Raw genomic sequence first — 26,650 nt, 5'->3', positions numbered from 1 at the left:
CCCCCGAATCATGTCAACTCCGTGAATAACAGAATGAAATGCTGCCCTGCCCTGCACCATCCTCATGATGAGTTGTGAATTGGACTGGACCATTGTGATCTGTAGGGTTTTCATTGGCTGATTTTCAGAAGTAGATCACCAGGACTTTGAATTATTGTGTTGCTGAAGAATACTGAATATACCATGGACTTCCAGAAGAATGAACAAATCTGTCTTAGAAGTGCAGCCTGAATGCTCATTATAGGCAAAGATGGTGAGACTTGGCCTCACATACTTTGCACATGTTATCAGCAGGGAGCAGTCCCTGGAGAAGGACATCATGCTTGGTAAAGTAGAAGGTCAGTGAAAAAGAGGAAGATCCTCAATAAGATGGATTGACACAGTGGCTGCAACAATCGGCTCAAGTATAGCAACAATTGTGAGGATGGCCCAGGACCAGGCAGTGTTTCATTCTGTTGTACATAGGGTCACTGTTAGTCGGAACTGACTCAATGGCACCTAACAACAACAACATCGCCATAAATTTGTTTTGTCTGTTCTTGAACTTCATATTAATGGAATCATGTAGTAAATATTCACTTTTTACTGACTTCTTTTCCTGAAAGATATTTTTAAAACGTATTCATGTGTAGTGTGTATCAATAATGTATTCTTTCTCATTTTTGAGGATAGTGCCATTGTATAAGTATACCACAGTGTGTTCATCCATTCTCCTGTGGATGGATATCTAGGTTGCTTCCAGTCTTCAGCTATTGTGAAGAAAGCTTCTCCAAACATCCTTGCACAAGTCTTTGAGGACAAATACATTCATTTCCCTTAGGTATAAACAAGAGTGGAATTGTTGATGCGTAGGGTAGATGTGGAGTCCCTGGGTGATGCAAATGGTTAACATGGTTGGCTGCTAAGTGAAAGATTGAAGGTTCGAGCCCACCCAGAGGTGTCTCTTAAGAAACACTTGGTGATATACTTCCAAAAAATCAGCCATTGAAAACCCTTTGTAGCACAGTTCTATCTGACACACACTGGGTTCCCATGGGTCAGAGTCACCTCAACAGCAACTGGGCAACTGGTTTTAGGGTAGACAAGTGTTTACCTTTACTAGGATCATTGGAGCAGTTTTTCAAAGTTGTACCAATTCACAATCGCAGGCCGTAAGGGTTCCCCTGGCTCCACATCTGCAGTCTTTTTTCTATCAGCCACTCTGTTTATATGAAGCAAATGCCCCCATGGCCAACTCCCCAGGTCGGAAAGGGCAGAGAGTGAGTCATTGGATTCTCTTAGGATTCTAGCTCCCCAACACGTGCAGTTAATGTTCACACAGCATGTTACTCGTCTTCTGTTGACTTTCCTGCAATGCTGAATACAGAAGGTAGAACTTGTGTTCCTGCGCATTGCAGAATGTTAAAAAAAATTGTTACTTTTTAAAAGACAAAGTCCATCCTCCAAGCCTTGTTCTCCACTTGCTATGTGTATCAATAAGGACCTTGGGTGGTGCAAATGGTTTGCAATTGGCTACTGACTTAAAGGTTGGTAGTTTGAACCCGCCCAGGGGTGCCACCAAAGAAAGGCATGTCAGTCTACTTCCGTAAAAATTTTTATTGTTATTTGTGGTCAAGTGGATTCTGAGTCATGGGGACCACAAGTGTGCAGAGTAGAACTGCTCCATCGGGTTTTTAAGGCTGTGACTTTTCTGAAGCAGATCACCAGGCCTGTCTTCTGAGGTGTCTCTGGGTGGATTTGAACCACCAACCTTTAGGTTAGTAGCTGAGAGCAATCTGTGTCACTTAGGGATCTTTTCTAGATAGATAGATGGATACATAGATGGATGGATAGATGGGTGTGTGGGAGGGTAGACAGACAGACAGGCAGGCAGGCAGACGGACAGATGGACAGATAGATAGATACATACATACATAGATATGTAGATACATAGATTCATAGATACGTAGATACATACATAGATACATATGTACATAGATACATAGATCTATAGATAGATACATAAATAGCTGTCATTGAGTGGATTTCAACTCATGGTGACTCCAAGTGTGCGGAGTAGAACTGTTCCATAGAGTTTTCAAGGCTGTGACCTTTCAGAAACAGATCACCAGGTCTGCCTTCAAGACATCTCTTGGATGGTTTGAACTGACATCCTTTTGGCTAGTAGTCAAGCCCTTAGCTGTTTGCGCCACCCAGGGACTCCATCCATAAAGATGACCAAGAAAACCCTCTGAAGCATTCTACTCTGCACACAAGAGGTCGTCATGAGTCGGAAACGACTCAGTGGCTCTGGGTTTGGTTTTCTCATTTAGGCCCCTTTGGACATGATCACATAGACCAGATCCTGGTCCATCTTGGAGGGCTGGAAATGCTGCCTGCGACAGGAAGTATAAAGACAAACCTGGGCTGAGCCCCATTTGAGGGATGATTTGGGGCCCCGGGCAGCGCTGGGACAAGTTTAGTCAGGGACCCTCCCCCACAGCGGGCACAGGGCTCTGAGTCTAGAATGGAGCTCTGCAGGAGCAAAGGGCTCCACAGCCATGTGGGAGGAGGAGGGGGAGGCGTGTCAGGGGCAGGCAGAGGAGTCAGGAATCAGAGACACACCTGAGACATTGGGTGGGGACCCAGCCCCCGCTGTAAAACGCTTTGCAGATGGAGTGGGAGTCTGTGAGGTGGGGTGGGGAGGGTCACTAAAGCCTCAACCTGCAGGGACAATGACATCAGACAGTAACATCATAGGGCAGTCCCAGTCAGGAAAAAGAGGCCAAGGACTCCAGCTCTCTCACCCCAGAGGCCCAAACCCTGAGTAAGCAGCGATGCTGCCCTACTCCAGTGGCCCTGGCTCCCAGCTCTGGTGCTGGGTGCTGCTTTGCCTCCTGCAGGCAGGTGAGTCCTGTGGATAGTGGGCCCCTCCACTCGGAGCTGGGCCTCCCCTGGGGGAGCACTATCAGCCCCTCCTGTGTTCATTTCCTCCACACCTCCAACAGGCCCAGTGGATTCCGGAGTCACCCAGACCCCAAGACACCTGATCAAAGCACGAGGACAGCAGGTGACACTGAGCTGTTCCCCCCTCTCTGGGCACCTCTCTGTGTACTGGTACCAGCAGGCCCAGGGTCAGGGTCCAAAGTTCCTCCTTCAATATTACTACGGGAAAGAGAAAGACAAAGGCGACATCCCAGACCGGTTCTCAGGCCAACAGTTCTCTGACTACCGCTCGGAGCTGACCCTGAGTGCCCTGGAGCCAGGGGACTCAGCCGTGTTCCTCTGTGCCAGCAGCCTGGCACAGCCCTGCACAGCCCCCGCCACCCTGTGCACAAACCCCTGTGCCCAGTTCAGGAAGTGACGGTGATAGTCGAGGGGGCCCCCAGGCTGAGCTCATGCCTGCTGAGCTGAGGGCTCCCCAGACGCTCCTTCCTCTGCTCATCCATGTAACATGTGTCAGTGCTGACAGAAGTGTGCCGAGGAAGGACTGTGTGACTGTCTATTCAACTGCAGAACCACAGCTGACAGAGATGAAGCCAGTCTCCTGCTCATAGAGATCACAAATGGCAGAGTGAGAAGTCACACTGGCCTCCATTCCTCCAGCACCTGTGGGCTCCCCACCCCACTCTGCAGAACTATCCCTGCATCGGCTTCTCCTTTCCAGGCCCAGATGTGCTGGAGTGGGAGGGTCATAGGTCATGCACCATGTGTCATTGTCATGCCATACTTTCCTGACAACTTCACGGCAGAGACCATGTGTGGGTCCTATGGGTGACGAGAGAGAAAGGAGTGGCTTTCTGCACTGGAGGAATTCCGTCCTCACGGGATAAGATATACAGAATTACAAATTGTTTTGCAAAAAGGAAAGTATCTTTGGCGCAGATCTCTAGAGAAGTAAAACTAGTAAAGCATATAAATATATATTGTTGCTGTTGTTGTTAGGTGCTGTCAAGTTGGTTCTGACTCATAGTGACCCTATGCCCAATAGAATGAAACAATGCCCGGTCCTGTCCCATCCTCACAATCGTTGCTATGCTTGAGCCCATTATTGTAGCCACTGTTGAGTGTCTTCCTCTTTTAAGCTGACCCTCTACTTTACCAAGCATGATGTCCTTCTCCAGGGACTGATCCCTCCTGATAACACGTCCAAATTATGTGAGATGTAGTCTCACTATCCTTGCTTCTAAGGAACATTCTGGTTGTACTTCCAAGACAGATTTGTTCATTCTTTTGGCAGTCCATGGTATATTCAATATTCTTTGCCAACACCACAATTCAAAGGTATCAATTCTTCTTCTGTCTTCCTTATTCATTGTCCAGCTTTCCCATGCGTATGAGGTAATTGAAAACACCATGGCTTGGGTCAGGTGCATCTAAGTCCTCAAGGTGACATCTTTGCTTTTCAATACTTAAAGGAGGTCTTTTGAAGCCGATTTGCCAATGAAATGAGTCTTTTGATTTCTCTACTGCTGCTTCCATGCGTGTTGATTGTGGATCTAAGTAAAATGAAGTCCTGGACAACTTCAATCGTTTCTGCATTTATCATGATGTTGATTATTGGTCTAGTTGTGCAGATTTTTGTTTTCTTTACATTGATGTGAAATCCATACTGATGGCTATGGTCTTTGATCTTCATGAGTAAGTACTTCATGTCTTCTTCACTTTCAACAAGCAAGGTTGTGTCATCTGCATAACACAGGTTGTTAATGAGTCTTCCTCCAATCTTGATGCCTCGTTCTCCTTCATATAGTCCAGCTTCTCAGATTATTTGCTCAGCATACATATTGAATAGGTAAGGTGAAAGGATATAACCCTGACGCACACCTTTCCTGACTTTAAACTATGCAGTATCCCTTCGTTCTTTTCAAATGACTGCCTCTTGATCCATGTACAGATTCCTTATGAGTACAATTGAGTGTTCCGGAATTCCCATTCTCTGCAATGTTATCAATAATTTGTTATGATCCATACAGTCGAATGCCTTTGCATAGTCAATAAAACACAGGTAAATATCTTTCTGGTATTCTCTGCTTTCAGCCAGGATCCATCTGACATCAGCAATGATATCGCTGGTTCCACATCCTCTTCTAACTCTGGCATGAATTTCTGGCAGTTCCCTGTCAACATACTGCTGCAGTTGCTTTTGAATGACTTTCAGCAAAATTTTGCTTGCATGTGATATTAATGATATTCTTCAATAATTCCCACATTCAGTTGGATCACCTTTCTTGGGAATAGGCATAAATATGGATCTCTTCCAATCGATTGGCGTGGATGGAGTCAAGCTTTCAGGACCTTCATTTGCTAAAGCGGCACAGCTCAAAATGAGAAGAAACAGCTGTAAACATCCATTAATAATTGGAACCTGGGATGTATGAAGTATGAATATTGGAAAATTGGAAATCACCAAAAATGAAATGCAATGCATAAACATTGATATCCTAGGCATTAGTGAGAAGAAATGGACTAGTATTGGTCATTTTGAATCAGACAATCGTATAGTCTACTATGTCAGGAATGACAACTTGAAGAGGAATGACGTTGCATTGATTGTCAAAAACAACATTTCAAGACCTATCCTGAAGTACAATGCTGTCAGTGATAGGATAATATCCATAAGCCTACAAGGAAGACCAGTTAATACGACTATTATTCAAATTTACCCACCAACCACTAAGGCTGAAGATGAGGAAGTTGAAGTTTTTTACAACTTCTACAGTCTGAAATTGATCGAACATGCAATCAGGATGCGTTGATAATTACTGGTGATTGGACTAAGAAAGTTGGAAACAAAGAAGGATCAGTAGTTGGAAAATGTGGCCTTGGTGATAGAAGCTATGCCTGAGATCACATGATTGAATTTTTCAAGACCGATGACTTCTTCATTGCAAATAATTTTTTTCACCAACATAAATGGTGACTATACACATGGACCTCACCAGATGGAATACACAGGAAGAAAATTGACTACATTTGTAGAAAGAGACAATGGAAAACCTCAATATCATCAGTCAGAACAAGGCCAGGGGCCTAGTCAGGAACACACCATCAATTACTCATATGTAAGTTCAAGTTGAAACTGAAGAAAATTAGAACAAGTCCAGGAGAGCCAAAGTACGACCTTGAGTATAACCCACCTAAATTTAGAGACCATCTCAAGAATAGATTTGACGTGTTGAATTAATAAATATATATAGAGAGATTTATATCAAGGAAATGGCTTATGCATTTGTAGACCCTGGAATGTCCCAAGTCCTTGGGTCAGAATAGAGGATTCTCCTGATTCCTGTAGCTACAGGGGCTGGTGAACCCAAGATCGACAGGTCAGAGGGCAGAGCTCTTGCTCACATGCTGTGAAGTTCTACGGCTCCCAAGATTGTAAGCCAAGACCACAGGTAAGCTGCTAGCTCAAGTTCTAAGAACCAGAGGTCAGAGGAACAGGAGCCAGCTGCAGGATCTAGAAGGAGCAAAAGCTGACAAGCCTTGCCAGAATACCCACTTGTATTCAATGCAGGCCACACACATGAGGAAACTCCCTTTCAACTGATTGGGTACTCACAGCAGATCTCATCATGGAGGTGATTACATAACATCAAATCTCATCATGGAAGTGATCCCAACATCATACGACTATCAAATCACTGAGAATCATGGCCCAGCCAAGTTGATGTAGAACCCTAACTTTCACAGCAAACTCATCTACTTATAAGATTTGTGCGAACTCAGAGGAGGGCATTCCTCCCACTCTGAGCTGTTGGCTGCATGTTTATTGTTGACTTGAGGTTTCCGGGGGGCAAAAAGGGGTGTGGCCACTGTGGTAGGCGGCTCTGGGGCCCGCCTAGGGCTGAAGGGTGACATCTCAGAAGGATCCCTCCACAGCCTGTTCCTGCATGCTGCCTGCCCCAGCCATGCCCCTCCTGTGCACTGTGGTCCTGGCTGTCCTGGGGGCAGGTGCATCCTGGGCAGGACCCTCCCCTCTCCTGGGATTTCCTGATCCTGCCCCAGCCTTTCCGTGTGGCTGCAGCACCAGCTTTGCTCTCTGTCCCCACAGGACACATGGAGGCTGGTGTCACTCAGACCCCGAGGCACAAGGTCGCAAGGACAACAGTGAATGTGACCCTGCAATAGGCCCAGGACAAGAACCATGAGTACATGTACTGGTACCGACAAGACCTGCGGCTGGGGCTGCTGCTGATCCACAACTCAGTGGGTGCTGGCATCACCGATAAGGGCGATGTCCCTGACGGGCACTGTGTCTCCAAATCAAACACAGAGCACTTCCCCCTCACGCTGGGGTCAGCCGCCGCCTCGTAGACATCTGTGTACTTCTGTGGCAGCAGTGTCTCCACAGCACTGCACGGCCACCTCAGCCCCTCACAGAAAGGGCTCAGGAGGCCCCCACAGCCCACTGAGCCAGGGGACCTTGGAGCGTGGGTGGGATGTGCAAAGAGCCTCTGTTTCTGCTGAGGTCCAGCTCCAGACCACTCTCAGATGGCCGGGACCTAGTTTGGAGGCTCAGCCACGTGTCCCTGGGCTAGCAACAAACACACAGAGCTCCAGTCATCTTGCCTGCACATCCTCTTTCCCAAGTGCTCTGCCCTCTAGAACCCCTCTCCCACGATCTCCCTGAAGGATAAGGAGTTTGTAACTACAGTTGTCCAGTTAATAAAAGTGGACATATTTCAGTGACCATGGAACAAATGGGCGTTCTCTTAGCTGTGAAATGAAGAACTGAATCCCCTGTGACAGCCTCGTGGGTTTCTGGAAGCACAGGGAGATGCACTACTGCATATCACACATCAGTGTTTCTTGGGCGATGAGGCTGAGTCTCCCCCATAAAGAAGATGAGAGGAAGCTGTTTCTGTGGCATGGAGACTTGAGTGGCAGGGCTTTGCCATGGGCTGTGGGGACAGAGTCCTTCATGGAGATCAGTGAACAAGGGGACATTGGTCTTTGACCAGGGGAAGGAATAGGAACTCCCGACTCAGGCACTGGCCCAGGCATCATTTCCTCTCTTGTGTCCCTGGGTATCTCAGCACCTTCAAGCCCATCCAGGGCCAAACCGAGTCAGCTGCTAGAGCCCACCCTGCCTAAGGATGATGCCACTGAGTGGTGTGGCAGGCAGGTGGGGGGGCCATGGCAGACTTGGACACCTAGATCATGAGATCGTCCTTGGTGGGGCATTTGAGGTGCTGGCGGTGCATCACAGTGAACATGCCGGGCAGACAGGGTGAGTGGTGAGAGAGAAGATGCGCTTACAGATGTCGTGTGTGGTCTCCATTTCCAGGAAGCGCTGGGGCCCTGGGCAGGGACTCATGTGGTGATATTTTAAAAAGGAGCTTATCCATATTCCAATCAAAGTGTGTTATAATATGAACAGGTGTAACTGAGGCAGTGGGGGACCAATGAGACAGTGACATCACCTACCTTGTGGGGAAGGGACATCTCTCTCCTCTGCTCATGTGCACAAAGACCCTTCCAGTCCTGCCCAGTTCATGGTGGGCTCCAGACTCTTCTGCTGGGCAGCCCTCTGCCTCCTGGGGGCAGGAGAGTCCCTGGATACCAAGTAGTTCCAGTGTGTGTGTGGTGTGTGTGTGTGCATACATGAGGGGCATGTGTGAGTGTGTATGTAGGGTGTGTGTGCATGTGGTGTGTGCATGTGTGTGTGTGTGTGTATGGGGTATGTGTTCATATGTGGTGTGTGTGCTTGTGTGGTGTGTATGTGAATGTATGTTGTGTGTGCATAGTGCATGTAGTGGGTGAGGTATAAAGCATGTGTGTGATGCGTGTGTTGTGTGGTGTGTGTGTGTGTGTGCACATGGTATGTGTATATGTGGTGGTATGTGTGGTGTATGTGTGTATGTGGTTGTGTGTGTATGGTGTGTTTGATGTGTGTGGTGTGTATGTATGTGTGGTATATATGTGTGTGTCTGTGTCTGTCTGTGTGATGAGTCCCATCGTTTTCCTCATCTGTTCCCAGAATCTGTCTCCTCAGATCACACAGGTGCTGGTGTCTTCCAGGTACCCAGGCACAGGGTCACAAACAGGGGCCAGGATGTGGCCCTCCGGTGCGATCCAGTTTTGGTATACAGCTGCCTCTGCTGGTCCTGACAGTACCTGGGGCAGGGCCTGATGTTTCTGATGTCCTTCACAAAGTGCAGTCGCTTTGCAGTGGACACCCCTCAGGAGAACCTGTCTCAACAGGGAGGAAACTGTCTTACAGACACACCAAAGCCCCTCCCAGCCTCCCACAGTGGAAGCTCAGTCTGTGGGGCCATGGGAACGTTAGTGTGTGTGAGTGTGAGTGTGTGTATGCATGTGTGTGCGTGTTTGTGTGTGTGTGTGCATGAGTGTGTGTGAGAGAGAGAAAATACAAATAACCCTTCATGCGACTTCATCAATTTGGAATAATCTGGGTATCTGGGTAAAGCAGATTGCAACCACTCCCAATCTGAAATTTATGGTTCATTTTCTTTTCAAGGGACTTGAGCAAAGTAGGAGGGCCCCTGAGCAGCTTTAAACTCCCGGAGTGACCTGGGATTCTCTAACTTTAAAACGATTACATAAAGTCACCCGAACTTTAGTATTATTGGGTGGTGGTTGTTGTTCTTGCTTTTAGTTGCAGTGAGTTGGCCCCGGAATCATGGCGACCCCATAAACAATGAACAAAATGCTGTCCAGCCCTGCGCCATCCCCATGAGGGACTGTGGACTGGACTGTACCACTGTGATCTGTAAGGTTCTAAATGACAGATTTTCAGAAGTAAATGACCAGGCCTTTGAATTATGGTGTTGACGAAGAATACTGAACATACCATGGACTGCCAGAAGAACAAACAAATCTGTCTTTGAAGAAATACAGCTGGAATGTTCCTTAAAAGTGAGGATGGCAAGACTATGTCTCACATAATTTGGATATGTTATCAGGAGGGATCAGTCCCTGGAGAAGAACATCATGCTTCGTAAAGCAGAGGGTCTGCGAAACAGAGAAAGACCCTCAACCAGATGGATTGACACAGTGGCTGCAACAACGGGCTGTAGCATAACAAAGATTATGAGGATGGCGCAGGAGGCGGGCAGTGTTCCGCTGTGTTGTACACAGGGTCTCTCTGATCAGAACCGACTTGAAGACACCTAACAACAACAACTAAACATATTCCCTGGGTGGCACAAATAGTTAAGCACTCAACTACTAACCAGAAGGTTAGCCGTTCAAACCCACCCAGAGGTGCCTCAAAAGAAAGACCTGGTGATCTGCTTCTGAAAGATCACATCCTTGAAAACCCTATGGAGCAGGTCTACTCTGTACATGTGGGGTCACCTTGAATCGGAGTCAACTTGATGGCAACTAGTTTTTTTTTAAATCCCTAATATAAAGAATTCCTACAAATCAAACATAAAATGGCAAGCAAACTTGTAACCCGACCCTACGAATGCCAGTAAATTTCCACTAATCCTTAAACTAGTGCAAGTCAGATTTGGCCCACCCTGCATGTGCTGGGCCAGCTGTGACCACTAATTGACCTCAATAGAGGACCCAGCAACAGGAGGAATGAATCAGAAGGAAAATCATCACCTGGACTGTATTTTGAAGTGAGAGATCCAGCAAGAACCAGTCACCTCCTGTTTACTGGCCGCCTTCTAGAATTCCCCCCCTCCAGAACACCTGTGCGACCCTCATCTTGCTGCCCAAATCACATATAAGCCCGGCCTGCCCATAACTGAAGGAGCTGGATCTGAGGAAGGTCCTTCCTGCTCTTTGCTCTGCGCATTGCAATAAACTTACTTTCTCTTTCTCAAAGACAAGCGTCCAGATCATTGGCAAGTCTGAGCTCACCAGACAAGGACCCACCTTTCTGGGTTCCATAACAAATTCAGTACAAAAGAGCAAAAGAGTTGAACTGGTATTCACAAAACAAGACCTACAAGTGGGCAGTTTCCCCTTCAGGGTTACTCAGCCAGCCGCAGAGAAGATTTTTCAGCTGATAGAACCAGGGCCTGCCCTCTCCAGGAATTACCTTTGATTAAAGAGAGACTTTGCAGAGGCGCCCCACCCCCTTCCCAAGGCAGCTGGCATCTAATGACTGGCTGGTATCTCCCTGTCTAGAGCGCTAATTGATGAGATTTAGGATTTGTTTTCTCCTTTTTGGCAAATGTTTGCTTTGTGCCTCCCTCTCTGCTGGGAAGCCTGTACTGGAATGGACGCAGAAAACGTGACATGGGCTGGCTCCTGGCAGTCCTGGGAGGTGTCCTGCCTCCTTGGTGATGCCCAGCCTCCCTGGGCCACATCATAGAGCTGCATTCTGTGGCCACACCATTGGCCGCCTGAGGGCACTGTGGCTCCATGGAGAGCTGCTGACAGTTGTGTGGGAGATTCAGCTTAAGGAGGAGTCTTGGCTGGGCCCTGGCAGGGGGAGCCTCTTTGAGGAACCAGGCTAATGGGAGGTCTGAGGGGTTAAACAAAGTCTTCTGGCACTCACTGACATAATCTGCAGGTCCATTCGCCACAGGAGGGAGGGAGCCCTCTGGAGCCTGTATTTGGTGGGGGCATGAGGGGCTTTCAGGAGGCAGTCCCCCAGGATAACCAAGGCCAGGTGCATGCCAAGGATCAACAGTCTCAGAGAAAGATCAGAGAGGGTGTGGGGATGGTTACTGTCCCAACCCTGCCTGGCCACCTCGGCCTGCTGGCCCCACCTGCTCCACCGGAGCTGGACAGAGGGGAGGACCTGGGTGCAATAAGCCTGTGCTGTCAGGGGGTGGAGGGAGTGCTTATGATCCTGCAGGGATGGTGATGTCAGAACAGCAGTGTCACGGGGACACTCTAGTCACAGGAAGGGTAGGACAAGCCCTCTCTCTGGAAGCCCTGAGCAGGAGATGCCCACCTCCTTCCTACCTGACCCCACCAGGGGCTCCAGGATCCTCTGCTGGGTAGCTCTGTGTCTCCTCGGGGCAGGTGAGTCCTGGGCTCGGGTGGGACGTCCCTGAACCCACAGGTCTCAGTTGCTGCTGAGCATCAGCCTCCTATAAGCTAGGCTCCAGCTTGTCCTCTTCCGCACAGGTCCCGTGGATACTGGCGTCGTCCAGTCCCCGAGACACCTCATAGCAGAAAAGGGGGGACAAGCCACTCTGCAATGCCACCCGGCCTCTGGACACAGAAGCGTGTACTGGTACCAGCAGACACGGGGCCAGGGACCCAAGTTCCTCTTTGAGTTATACAAAGGAGAACAGCAAGAGAAAGGTGACATCCAGGGCCGGTTCTCAGCCCAACAGTTCTCTAATGACAGTTCGGAGCTGAACGTGAGAGCCTTGGAGCAGGGAGACTCGGCTGTGTTCCTCTGTGCCAGCAGCCCAGCACAGCCCTGCAGAGCCACCTCACACCTGCACCCAAACCTCCTTTCTCTGCTGGGGACGTGAGGGAGGGCGAGCAGGGTGGCCGCCCAGCCCCTGCGGTGCTGCGGTCCTCCTCCTACTCTCTCTGCCACCTAGCATGGCTGGTGCTCCCTGACCACCGCTTCACTCAGGTTCTCAGCTCTCGCCAGCTCCCTTCAATCCTAGCAAACGGCAGGGTGCCTACTCTGTGGGAGAGAGTAGGGGACAAGGAAGGACATTATTGTGTCCACTTTATAGATAAGGACATCTCACATCATTTTACAGACAGGAAGCTGTGGCTCATGGAGACTGCCCATACTTCATATTACAAATATCAGAGCCAGGATTCAAGCCTATGTCTCTACACTCCAAAACGAGTGTTTCCTAAGTCCCATAGTGTCTCGGTCAACAAGATGTGATGGAGCATGCCTCTCTCCTGTGGAGACCAGCTGAGCAGGTGTGGGCAATCACAGGTCGTGGTGTCTGGTTACTGCCGCTTAGTCCCCTGACTTCCAGCACCTAAAGCTTCAGCCAGAGAACAGGTGTGTGTCCCGAGCTGTGACTCAGTAGGAAGATGCTCCCCTCTGCCCCGTTTCACACGGAGCAGAGTCATGACGTTCTCCTAATCCAGGACTAAGTAACTAGGGGGCTTCCCAAGACCACAGAGGATTCAGCTAAGAAAACAGAAGCCCACGAGGAATTGAAGGCAGGGTGGGAGCTAACACAGGGAATTGGCACTCTCAAAACATCAGAAGGGCTGGGGAGGGAGGGCCTGCGGAGGCTGCAGCCTGCTCTCAGTCCCATCACTAACGATCAGAAATCTGAATTGCTAGAGTTACCCAGGTCAGGAGCTAGAGAAAACAGCTGAGGGTCAGAGTGGACCTGCAGCCACCTTGTAGGTGATTCACAGGGAAGGTTCCAGAGGCCCTTGCAAAGCACCCATCTGCTGCCATGGATGAAACCTCTTTGTTCTGTCTGCCAAATTTTCCCCAATGTAGCTTATTGGAAGAAGCTAAACTCTTTCCAGAAATGTGCTGTCAGAGGACTCTGGGGAATGGAGATTCAAGGCTTCTAGCTCTTGCAATACAGGCAAGAGTGTTAGAGGGCATTTAAGGGTACCTGTGGCCCTGGTGGGGCAGTGGTTAGGAGCCCGGCTGCTAACCAAAATGTCGGCCGTTTGAATTCACCAGCAGCTCTTTGGAAACCTCATGGGCAGTTCTCCTCTGTCCTATAGAGTTTCTATGAGTCAGAATCAACTAGACGGCAATGGGTTTGGGTTTTTTTTTTTTTTTTTCCTTTGTGCCAGGAGGAATCCTTAGTGGCGCAGTGGTTAAGCACTCACCTGCTAACTGAAAGATCGGAGGTTCGAACCTACCCATCTGCTCAGCAGGAGAAAGATGTGACAGTCTATTTCTGTAAACATTACAGCCTTGGAAACCCTATGGGGCTGTTCTACTCTGTCCTACAGGGTCTCTATGAGTCAGAATCAACTCAACAGGAATGGGGTTTCTGGGTGCCAAGAGCATACTTAGCACCCCCAGCTACACAGACCAGAAAATGCAAGGCGTGAGAGTGAGTTTTAATTTGCTGTACTCTTGTTCATAAAAATCTGCTGTAGTTTATTCGTAGGATAGTTGTTACTGAATTAATTTCTGGAATACCTACTATGTAAAAAAAAAAAAATCCTTGGAATATAGGAAACAAGACTTAATTTTAAAAATCTCACACTTTATCTTTAAGAACAGAGTCGCTGGGTACTGCAAATGGTTAAACACTCAGCTACTAAACAAAAGGTTGGCAGTTCAAACCCACCTAGATGCACTACAGAATTTAGTCCTGCCAATCTGCTTCCATAAAGCTTACAGTCAAGAAAACTGTATGGATGAGTAGTGTCTGTGGTCTTAAAAGCTCATGAGCAGCAATCTAAGATACTCCATTGGTCCCACCCTATCTGGAGCAAGGGAGAATGAAGAAAATCAAAGACACAAGGGAAAGATTAGTCCAAAGGGCTAATGTACCACAACTACCACAGCCTCCACCAGACTGAGTCCAGCACAGCTAGATAGTACCCAGCTACCACCACCAACTGCTCTGACAGGGAACACAATAGAGGGTCCCGGACAGAGCTGCAGAAAAATGTAGAACAAAATTCAAACTCACACAAAAAGACCAGACTTACTGTTCTGACAGAGATTGGAGAAACTGAGAGCATGGCCCTGGACACCCTTTTAGCTCAGTGCTGAAGTCACTCCTGAGGTTCAACCTTCAGCCAAAGATTAGACAGGCCCATAAAACAAACGATAATACACCATGTATATGAAACTAAATGGGACACCAGCCCAGGGGCAAGGACAAGAAGGCAGGAAGGGACAGGAAAGCTGGACAGATGGAAATGGGAAATCCAAATCAAGAAGGGGAGAGTGTTGACAGGTTGTGGGGTTGGCAACCAATGTCACAAAGCAGTATGTGTATTAATTGTTTCATGAGAAAATAATTTGTTCAGTAAACCTTCATCTGAAGCACAATAATGAAAGAAAAAAAATAAAATAGAGCCATATGGAGCACTTCTATTCTAACACAGGAGGTCTCCGTGAGTCAGAAGCAACTCAGTGGCAGCTAACAACAGCAATACAACGTGATAACACATTGAAGAAGCAGATGACTTGAGATTCAACTGTCTCCCTTTTGCAAAGATTACATTAAGATATGTGCCCACAAAAGTAGCCCTGACTGAGTGATGGCTTATATATGAAACTGTAACATATACTGTTGTTGACTACATGTAAGTTCTGAGCTACAGCAAGCTTCTGACTCAATTGATATTCTTCCACTTGGTGGGGACAAGACTTTCTGAATGGAGACAGAGCATTTCCCTGTGATCCAGGAGGCTCTCTGTGAACACCTCATTTGCATCATGAAAGACCCTCTTTTCCTCAAGGCCAGCACAGTCACAAGGACTCAGGCAGCCCAGTCCCCTCAACCTCATCCCAAACAAGGGAGGACCTGGCCCACAAGAGCACAGGGGAGCCACGCATGGAGAGCGGCTCTGTGAACTGCTGGAGATGGCGCAACATAGTCTTCACCCCTGAAAACTTGCTGTCAGGCTGGCTCTTTTAACAGAGGGGTCGCTGTAGGCTGACACCAGTGATCCATAGTCTGGGTGAGGAGGAAAATTGGTAAAAAGTTCCTGGAGGAGACTTTTGCTCAAACAGGTCATAAAAGTCATCAGGGTGGCCATGAGGATCCTCCCTACACTCCAGCAATATCATGAAAGAGTAAAAATAGTATGTTGTTGTTAGTTGCCAATGAATTATCTGTGACACATGGAGACCCCACGTGTGCAGAGTAGACTGGTCCATAGGGGATTCAAGGCCTTAACCTTTCACAAGGAAATCACCAGGCTTTTCTTCCGAGGTGCCTCTGGGTGGCTTCAAACTGCCAAACTTTCAGCTAGTAGTTGAGTGCTTAATCCTTTGCGCCACCCAGAGACTTCAAAAACAACACAAATGAGGAATTGTATCATAGTGGGAATAAAATACACATAGAGGAACAAATTTCCTCCCAGAAGCCAGGGACAGGGTATATATGCAGATAAACTTCTTTACAGACAGAGCTACAAATGTTCCCATTTGGAGCTGCTGGGCTGTGCATCTATGATTAGTTCCTGTGGGGAGGGGCATAGCTGCTGAGCTCCACTGCCTAAGTACCTGTAGGGACAGTGACATCATGAGAGTCTCCAATGAAGGTCCACATCCCACAAGAGAGCCAGGAGACACAGATTCTCCCTGCGCTGGGATGGGCCCCAGCCTTCTCTTCCCTGTGGCCCTCTGTGTCCTGTGGGCAGGTAAGCCCTGGTCACAGATGTGCCTCCTTCCGGAGGCCTCCCACAGCCTCAATACAAGCCCTTCTCCTGGGACCACAGCATCAGGTCTGCTGCTGTTTGTTACAGGCAACCCAGACCCCGAGGCACAAGGTCACAAGGACAGGAGGTAATGTGACCCTGCAATGCTCCCAGGACATGAACTACGAGTACATGTGCTGGTACTGACAAGACCCGGGACTGGGGCTGCGGCTGATCCATTACTCAGCAGGTGCTGGCATCACCAACAAAAGCGACGTCCCTGATGGGTACAGTGTCTCCAGATCAAACACGGAGAACTTCCCCCTCACGCTGGGGTTGGCCGCCCCCTCGCAGACAGCTGTGTACTTCTGCGCCAGCAGTGTCCCCACAGTGCTGCAGGGCCACCTCAGCCCCTCACAAAAAGGGCAGCTAGAGGGGCTAAGGATGCCCTGTGCTCGTGAGCCCCAGCCCTGGGAAGGCCACCACCAGAAGCCCTGACCTGCACAGGGCCTTCAAGTGTTCAGAGTCCCCAAGAAGCCCCAGCCTCACTAGAGCTCACCTCACGCCCTGGCTTGCAGTTTCTTTCTGCTGCAGGAAGGGAAATGCCCTTGACAGCCCCAGAGCCTGCACACTCTCCCCCTTTCCCTGCACAACCTTAGTTCATAGTCGGCCTCCTCTCCACCCCTTTGATCCCCAGGCCCTTCCTCTCAGGCTGCCACTCTGCAAGGCTCACACCACCCCCATGTCTGTCAGTTCAATGTGCTTCTAGAACAAGGCTAGGTGATCACCCAGCCACCACCTGGTCTGACGGTGTTCTGAACCTGTGAGGCTGGTAAAAGGAGAAGCCAAAGAGAAGTATAACCACAGGTGAGACCAAGAGGCCCTTCATCGGTATCTCAAACTCGAGGCAAAGCGATTAAATGCTTGGCTGCTAACCAAAAGATTGGCAGTTTGAATCCACCAGCCACTCCTTGGAAACCCTACGGGGCAGTTCTATTCTGTCCTATAGGTCACTGTGAGTCAGAACCAACTCGAAGACAACGGGTTTGGTTTTGGTTTATTGGTGCATCTAGGTAGGGACGTCGGCAGAGGGTTGGAGGACAGGCTCAGAGATGTCCTGGAGCTCTGGGTGGGGGCCCTGGGACAAGCTTACAGCAGTCCATGGGCATGATAAAGCATCTTCTAGGTACATTTTAATTTGTAACGGTTTCTACGATGTGGGGACTGATGAGACAGTGACGTCACCTGCCTTGTGGGGAAAGGGACGTCCCCCTCCTCTGCTCATGTGCACAAACACTTTGACTTGGCAAACCCCCCAGTCCTGCCCGACCCAGCATGGGCTCCAGGCTCCTCTGCTGGGCAACCCTCTGCCTCCTGGGGGCAGGTGAGTCCCTGGACTCCAAGATCTCCATAGTGGACTCCCCGTGATCACTCCACTCATTTCCTTCTTTCCATTTTCAAATTGTCTCTTCCTTGCAGAACACTCAGAAGCTGGAGTTGTCCAGACCCCCAGACATAAGATTACTGAGGTCAGACAGTCCGTGGCACTGTGGTGTGATCCTGTTTCTAGCCACAATACCCTTTATTGGTACCGACAGATGCCGGGACAGGGCCCCGAGCTCCTGGTTAACTTTCAGAATGAGGCTGTGCTGGACGATGCACAGTTGCCTAAGAACCGATTTTCTGCAGAGAGGCTCAAAGGAGCAGACTCCACCCTGAGGATCCAGGCGGCAGAGCCGGGGGACTCGGCCGTGTACCTCTGTGCCAGCAGCTTAGCCACAGTGTGGCAGAGACACATCCTTCCTGTGCACAAAATGAGTGCTTCTCTCCGCTCAGCCCACAGGAGTGAGAAACAGAGACGTTACCTTGCTCCTCGCTTTCCAAGAAAGGAAGTGAGTTTACGGACATCTCCTTCAATTTATGTAAAGAGAGGGTAGGAATTATTTCTTGATACATGAGCACTGCAAATGTTGTTTGAGGTCATCAGGGCCGAATTAAGGCATGTGAGGGTCCTAAACACTGATAATCTGTGGTGCCCTTTCCTCTGCTTGCACACGGATTCCAACGGGATAGGAAGGTGGGGTTATACACAACCTGTCTGAAGTGAAGAGGGAAGTAAAACTGTTACTGTATTCAAAATTTATAAACTGTATGTTTTGTTTCCCTGTGGAATAGTTCAATTCCCATATTTAGACATATGTACGTAAGTGATCTAAGAATACCTCCACTTCTCGACGAGCAAGTTTGTTTCTGGAGTCATTACAATATCAATCAGTTTCTTAAAAGAAAGTCAGTCAGAAGGGAAATGGATAATAAAATACATTTACATAATTTTTATTATCTAAGTATTCACTTAATATATTTCCTTGATAAATTGTTCATTTTCCTTACACGGAGATCAGTAAGTATTCTGAAAAAACGTCTAAGTATAATGTTCTAATAAACCTTCTTTGTTGCTTTCTTGGGAGACAAATTTAGAAACACACTCCTTGTGACAAAACAGAAACATATTTAGCAGAATAAACAAATATTGAATTTTATGTCCTCTTAATGTACCGAATACCTCATTTATTAGCATTTATAGAGTAATATCAAGCACTTTGTCCTGTGCAACAGACAATAAAAAATGAAACTCACTTGATACATGAATACAACAAACTTTTTGAGTTGGATAAATATTAATATTTCCAACACGTTTTTGGCATTTGCTATGGTAGTATTATATTAAATTATTAGCCAAGTTAGTATTATATTAAATGTATGCTACATTGTGTCTGTGTTTGCCAAACATATTTTAAAGTTAGTTATAAATATTATTGTTTACAATACTTAGGACATAACTCTATATGTAAATGCTATACAGTTAAAAAGTAACTTGACTGAATTCATTGCAATGGCCTAGTTATTCGAGTCCTCTTGCTTTTGTGCATCATCCGGGACTGGAGTTCCCATTGGTTGTTTACCAGGATGTGCACAAGAGCATACCCTTGTGTTTGTATCATGGCAAAGAGCATTGCTGGTCCTCCTGGTTAGAGTTAATGTGGATTACAAAACGGTTCTCTTAAACTGATCGAAAATCTGTTATCTAATAATACAATCCATCTTTGCCCACTAACCACTCATGTTGGATCCAGTTGCAAGAGTAGCAAAAGTTAGGCTTGACATCCCATCCCCACCTCTTGTTTATTGAAAAGAATAGCATACTCCCAAGAGACCCCACCCGAGATAAGGAGTTTTAATTACACAGTGGGGAACCATAGAAGACCGACGTCAATGAAGGTGTTGAAGTGGTAGGGGGTAACTTAAACAATTTTGTGTGTGGGCACCCTTGTGACCCTGCATGAACTTTATTTCCGGCTGGCACATTCTCCTGCACTGGAGCTGGTATCAGTTTAATTTAGTGCCCTGCCCTTTCCCTTTCAATGCAGCGCTCACTTTTCTTTGTGTCCCGTCTGCTTGACATCTATGAGTCTCTGCTTTAGGCAACAATGCCCTTGTTTTGTTGATGTCCTAAGCATGTTTTTACCTTGCTTATTGGGTAATCTGTCCTTGGGGGTCATTGTGACTCAGGGATTTGAATCCTGTCTCGACAATGACTCAAGATCCAGAATCACCCCTCCGAGTAGTGATGATTGTTGTCCTAGAAAACTGTGTGATTACAAAACACATGAAACAAACTTTAAATCATCTCAACTGTGGGTTATAGTGAGTAGCCAGCAGCCATCTCTCCCTGTAGTTATTCTTGCCGTCTGGAGGAGATGAGTTGAAATCCTTGATAACACCTTCACTCTCTACCTGCTCCTATGCCTTTACATTGCAAATTCTCTGTCACAGAGTATCAGACCATAGTTTGTGTTCGAAAATATTTCTTTCTTGCTTTTCTGGAGATAGGTTAATAACAAAGTTGTTAATGATGACGACGATAATTTCCACCATTTTATTCAGCCTTTTGCCAAGAACAGAAAATGCACGCAAGTGGTATTCTGGCAACTAGTCCCAAATCATGGCTCAGAATGAATTCTACTCACTCCAAAGGGGTCATGCTCTTCAATGTAACCCACGCAGCTCAACACCATCTAAAGGCTTCGGCCAGCCAGTCCTGGGGATATTGACGGCATTTCCAGCTGACTGTATTTGTGCAATAAAACGGCCCCTCAGTGCATTAAAATGGTCCTTAGTAAGAAGATCTGAAGCAATCAAGTCACCTGACACTTAGTTTCCAGGTCCACGTCCTCTACTCTAACTCCTGCTTGGTTTCCACAAGATAGCACTGGAAATTTGTCAGAAGCCTTGGTTGGAATTACTTGGAAGCAGTTTACTGGGAATCCTCCTGAAGGCATTGCCACTGTACCTCAGCCCTGCCTGGCCACCCTTGTCTCCTTATTCAACTTAGACTGCAAGCCATCATGTATGTGAGCTCACCCATTGCACAGCTCAACTCCTATGCCCATGTTGTTGTTGTTAGATGCTGTAGAGTTGACCTCCAACTCTTGATGACCCTGTGCACAATGGAACAAAACACTGTCTGATCCTGAACCATCCCCATGATCAGTTGTAGATGGGACTACTGTGATCCATTGTGTTTTCATTGGCTGATTTTTTGGAAGTAGATTATCAGGAATTTCTTCCTAGTACGTCTTAGTCTGGAAGCTCCTCTGAAAACTATTTGGCATCCCAGCAACACACAAGCCTCCACTGACAGATGGGTGGGGCTGCGCATGACGGGCATTGGCTGGGAATACTATGAGGATCTTCCCCAGACTACAGAAATATTGGGAAAAATTAAAAACAGTATTTTATTGAGGAATTGTTTCATAATGGGAATAAAATGTGCATAGAGAAACCGAATACCTCCTTAAAAGTCAGGGCAGGGCATATACACTTATAAAGTTCTTCACAAACAGAGCTGCAAATCCTTCCATTCTGTGCTGTTCAGCTATACATCTATAATTGATTTGTTCCTGTGAGGAGGAGCATGGTTGCCTCACTCCGAGGCCCAAGCACCCATAGGGACAATGATGTCACTGAGTGTCTCCACTGAGGGTCCACTTCCCACGACAGAGCCCGGAGACATAGATTCTCCCTCTGCTGTGGTGGCTCCAGGCTCCTCTTCCCTGTGGCCCTCTGTGTCCTGTGGCAGGTGATTCCTGGTCACAGATGCACCTCCTTCCCTGGGCCTCCCATGGCCTTAATACAAGCCCTTCTCCTGGGACCAGAATATCAGCCTCTGCTGATCTCTGTTACAGGGAACACAGATGCTGACATCATCCAGTCCCCAAGGCATAAGATCACAAAGACAGGAGGGTACGTGACCCTGCAATGCACCCCGGACATAAACAACGACTACATGTATTGGTACCTACAAGACCCGGCACTGGGGATGCAGCTGATGCACTACTCTGCTGGTGTTGGTGAAACCTACAAAGGTGACATCCCCAGTGGGTACAATGTCTCCAGATCAAACATACAGCATTTCCTCCTATTGCTGGGGTCGGCCGCACCCTCACAGACAGTTGTGTACTTCTGCACCAGCAATCCCCACAGTGCTGCACAGCCACCTCCACCCCACACAAAAAGGGCAGTGAGAGGGGCTGAGGTTGCCCTGTGCTCACGAGCCCTGACGCCAGGAAGGCCTCCTCCAGAAGTCCTTGATAGCATGGGGGTCTCCAGAGACTCAACAAGGGCATTGCCAGCTGTCTGTCTTTGTGCATTAAAATAGTTTCTAGTGCATTCAAATACTCCTTAGTAAGCACTTCTGATGATGACTCAGATGCACCTGACCCAAGCCGTGGTTTTTTTAATTGACTCATACGCATGCAAAAGTGGACAATGAAAAAGGAAGATGGAAGAAGAATTGAGGCATTCAAATTGTGGTGTTGGTGAAGAATACTGAATATACCGTGGACTGCCAGTAGATGGAACAAATCTGTCTTAGAAGAAATACAACTAGAATGCTCCTTGGAAGCAAGAATGGCAAGACTTTGACTCACTTACCGTCTTAGTCATCTAGTGCTGCAATAACTGAAATACCACACGTGAGTGGCTTCAACAAACAGAAGTTTATTCTCTCACAGTCTAGCAGGCAGCAAGTCCAAGTTCAGTGCATCACCTCCAAGAGAAGGCTTTCTCTATCTGCTCTGGAAGAAGGTCCTTGTCATTGAACTTCTCCTGGACTAGGAGCTTCTCCATGCAGGAAGCCCAGGTCTAAAGGATGTGGTCTGCTCCTGGTGCTTCTTTCTTGGTTGTATGAAGTCCCAGAAAGAGGCTGTCGTGCTGCTGTTGTTCACTTTTAAGTGGTGCCTGCATATCTCTCAGAACAACCTGTAATCAGGCACCTTTTCTCTTCTTCAGTCAACTGATCATAAGGAAATCTTCATGAGGCCATAGGTGCAGACTGGGAGATGGAAGATAATGTGACAGGAGTGGAGACCATGGGCGTTTGGACCACTTCCTTGTACTTCTCATTCTGACAAAACCGTAGAAAGACATCACACATGTGTTCACCCAGAGCCTTGCCTTTCACCAATACTTGATCTATTGCTGATGATATTTTACATATTTGAATTGTCACCTCATAACATCGGTTAACAGTGCCCTCTTTACTGCTGGAAGCAGAGTTATCAACATCTTTAAGACTAATGAGACTTGAGAACAAATTTATAAAACTCATCCTCACCATTTTTTTCTCTAGAACCACTCTCAGTACTAAATGTCTTAGGCTGGCTTTTCTAGAGAAGTAAAACCAGTAAAGCATATAAATATATATAGAGATGGATTTATATAAGGGAAATGGCTCATGCAGTTGTAGAGGCTGGAGCATCCCAAATGCTTGGATCAGGATGGTGGCTTCTCCTGATTCAAGTAGCTGCTGGGGATGGTGAACCCAAGATCAGCAGGTCAGAGAGCAGGGCTCTTTCTGACAGACTGTGAAGATCGATGAATCCCAATTTCAGCAGGTAAGCTGCTAGCTTAAGCCCCAAGAACTGGAAGTCGGAAGAACAGGAGCCAGATGCAGGATCCAGAGCAGGCAAAAGCCAGAATGTCCACTTATATTCTGATGCAGGCCACACGCCCAAGGGAACTCCCTCTCAACTGATTGGCTACTCACAGCAGATTCCACCATGGGGGCTATCACATATAAATACTGAGAATCATGGCCCAGCCAAGTTGACACACAATCTTAACCATCGCACTTACTTTGGATATGTCATCAGGAAAGACCAGTTGCTAGAAAAAGACATCATATTTGGCAAAGTAGAGGGTCAGCAAAAAAGAGGGAAATGCTTAGTGAGATGGATTGACCCAATAGCCACAAAAATGAACTTAAATATCTCAACTATCATGAAGATGGTGCGGGACTGGGGAACATTTCATCCCTTTATATGTAAGGTCACCTTGAGCCAGAACCAACTCCCTTGAAACTAACAACAACAACAACGAAGAACTAATTGATTCCCCTGATCCAATCACCACTTCTGATGATACACTTTGTCTCCACATCCTCTACTCTTAACTTCTGCCTGGATTCTCTAGGGCAACACTAGACTTCACTTGGAAGCATTGATTGGAATTACTTGGAAGCAGTATATTGGGAATCCCCCGAAGGCATTGTCACTGTCCCTCAGCCCTGTTGGCTGCCTTTCCTCCTTATACAACCTAGATGGTAAGCTGTCTTGTATGTGAGCTCACCCATTGCACAGCTCAACTCCAGTGCCTATGCCGACACACGCTATACTTGTCTAACGAAGACTCAGTCCTTGATAAGCACAACCATTCATCGTCTCCTTGGAAGAATTTTTATTTGGTTTCTTTGGCAATCTGCTATGTCATTTTTTATAGTTACTAGCTAGTTCCCGGATGACATTTTCCAAAATTATCCTTTATTTCTTTGAACTTAAGAAACATAGTTGTTTTAGAGTCTGCCTGATAATTTTAGCACCTGGAATCTTTGTGGGGCTGTTTTTATTGATTTTCTTTTCCTCCTGCTTCTCAGTCATGGTGTTTGTATTTTTCTTGATGAGCTTGATTGTCTTTGACTTGGTGCCAGATGATATATTTGCACAAGTGATTTTTGGTCTAGGATGGAGGAGTCTTTCTCCAGAGAGGATTTTCTATTGGTTATGCGAAGTGTCGAGGGGGCGTGGTATAAACAATCTGGGGCCACCTGAGTCAGAACTCAGGGCTTGAGGTGTCCTGGATCACCTCTGGTTCATCAGGATTGCCGGGTTCAATTCCCAGGCAACGCAAGCCATGTGCAGCTTCCACTCATCTGTCAGTGGAGGATTTTGTGTTGCCGTGATGCTGAACAGGTTTCAGCAGAGCGTCCAGACTAAGATGAACTGGGAAGAAAGGCCTGGCCATCTACTTCTGAAAATCAACCTATGAAAACCCTGTGGTTCACATTGGTCTGATCCACAGCCAATCATGGGGATGGCGCAGGACTGGACAGCACTTCATTCCGTCATGCATGAGGTTGTCATAAGTTGGGGGCTGTAGCAACAGCAGCTAACAACAACATAGCCCTTAGAAGACCCAGTATAATATGGGGGTCCTTTGTTAGCACCCACATTTGGTGCATTCTGATGCTTAGACCCCTGTCTGTGTGTCAGCTTCCTGAGTGCTGAGTAGGATTGCCAAATGCTCCAGGGCAAAGAGGCTGCCGGGCTCCCTCCCTAGGCTCTTGCCTTCCCCAAATTCCAGCCTAGGAATTCCTCAGTCCATTGTCAGGGCTTTTCTTAGCTGAAGTTCTGTGGCTGTTATTTTCCCCAAAAGTTTATTTCACAACAAAAGGGTTGGTTTGAATGATCTCATCTATAATGATTGGGTTTGAGGTCCAAATAATTTGACTTGGAATTTTAACTTCTTTGGATTTTAATTTAAGAGTCTTTGATATTTGACTTAAATGACACAGGGATATTATACCTGAACTTTAATTTCACCCAAAGAATTTTTTTAAAACTTATAAGAAATTTATAGTCAAACTGGGGCATCTGTTTCCATTTGGCATTTTATTACTGGAGTATTTTTCCTTTTGTCATGTACTTTTCTTACATAACCTCTGGTGTTCCATTAGACCATGTGACAAGGTGGACCGTAGAATAGAGACAGAATGTTCAGACTTGGTCAAAGAGTGTAGAAGGGGCTCAGGGTTAAGTTAACCGCTGCACAGCTGTGGCACATCTGTCCTGTGTTTTATAAGTACACCAGAGGAGCCCACGCATCTCCTATTGCCATCCAGTCAATTCCAACTCATAGTGACCCCATAGGACAGACTAGAACTGACCCATAGTGTTTGCAAGGCTGTAATCTTTATGGAAACAGACTGCCACATCTTCCTCCCTTGGGGCAGCAAGTGGGTTCAAACCTCCGACCTTTTGGTTAGCAGCTGAGAGCTTAACCACTGATCCACCAAGGCTCCTTGAGAAGACCACCATTCCCCTCATATCCTGACAAGAGAGCTCATCTGCGCTATTTCCACCACTGGCCACTAGGGGACCCTGTGGCCCCATCATCATCTAGGGCCCATGGGGAGGGCTCAGAGAGCTTCCTGGAATAAGGGGTTAGGTGAAACCCTGGGTCTCATCCTGCCTGGATTCAGGCCTTGGCTTGCAGATGTCTCGAATGATGACCGAGAATGAAGGATTGAAGACCAGCCCTTTCTCCTCTATCGCTGCAAAGGTGGGCTTTGCTCTGGGTTGAGGTTGTGTTGGGCTCAAGTGTGCATGCATTGGGCACTCCTCTGAGCTTGCTTACAGTATGATGTGAGGCTCAGGAGCTGGGCTGGGGGAGGCAGAGAAGCAATGGTGCCTGAGGAACTTAGTGAGTCTGACCCCACCCACTCTACCTGGGTGGAAGCACAGAGCAGGGGGATGGGGAAGCTCCAGCCTGGGACATATCAGAGGGACCCTGAGCACAGGAAGCTGATAGTCATAGAGACCTCCAGCACATCCACAGGGTGGACCAGAGTGCTAGAATCTTCTCCCCCAATATCATTTGCTCTCAGCAGGAAGATGCAAACTCTAGTTCTGCCTTTGCCACCCACTCCTGCCACCCACTCCTGACCCCTGTGTGACCTGGAAGTAAGTGCGTCTGGGTAGAGATAAGAAATGTGTGCCTGCATGAGGAAATGTTCACGATCCCTAGCCATTAGAGAAATGCAAATTAAAACCACATTGAGATACCATCTCACCCCGGCATTACTGGCACAAATCAAAAACACTGGAAATAGCAAATGTTGGAGGGGCTGCAAGGATATAGGAACTCTTATGCACTGCTGGTGGGAATGCAAAATGATACAACAATTTTGGAAAATGATATGGCGCTTCCTCCGAAAGCTAGAAATAGACATACCATTCGATCCAGCAATTCCACTCCTAGGAATATATCCTAGAGAAATAAGAGTCGTCACTTGAATAGACATATGCACACCTATATTCATGGCAGCATTGTTCACAATAGC

At 47.4% G+C, this 26,650-nt stretch overlaps 1 protein-coding gene and 2 gene segments (V, D, J or C); all 3 read left to right on the top strand.

Annotated features, from left to right (window-relative positions):
- Positions 1-2,775: 2,775 nt before the first annotated feature.
- Positions 2,776-3,343, top strand: LOC101347020 (T-cell receptor beta chain V region CTL-L17-like). The segment is given in 2 exon segments: positions 2,776-2,886; positions 2,988-3,343. Coding segments are annotated over 2 exon segments (426 nt in total).
- Positions 3,344-11,732: 8,389 nt separating this feature from the next.
- On the top strand, positions 11,733-12,395 carry LOC101346507 (T-cell receptor beta chain V region CTL-L17-like). The segment is given in 2 exon segments: positions 11,733-11,934; positions 12,040-12,395. Coding segments are annotated over 2 exon segments (435 nt in total).
- A 5,122-nt stretch (positions 12,396-17,517) lies between these two features.
- The window catches only part of LOC105756611 (uncharacterized), a 12,606-nt gene continuing 3,473 nt past the window's right edge, over positions 17,518-26,650 (top strand). The window contains exons 1-4 of the mRNA XM_023736920.1: positions 17,518-17,575; positions 17,671-18,036; positions 21,438-21,629; positions 25,790-25,869. Of these exons, the coding sequence (XP_023592688.1) occupies positions 17,527-17,575; positions 17,671-18,036; positions 21,438-21,629; positions 25,790-25,869 (687 nt within the window). The 5' untranslated portion in view covers positions 17,518-17,526. The remainder of the gene's footprint in view (positions 17,576-17,670; positions 18,037-21,437; positions 21,630-25,789; positions 25,870-26,650) is intronic.

This window comes from Trichechus manatus, unplaced genomic scaffold, assembly GCF_000243295.1.
Source record: "Trichechus manatus latirostris isolate Lorelei unplaced genomic scaffold, TriManLat1.0 scaffold00093, whole genome shotgun sequence".
NCBI lineage: Eukaryota > Metazoa > Chordata > Mammalia > Sirenia > Trichechidae > Trichechus > Trichechus manatus.
The sequence above is the reverse complement of the archived record's forward strand: the minus strand, read 5'-3'. Positions and strand labels throughout refer to the sequence as shown.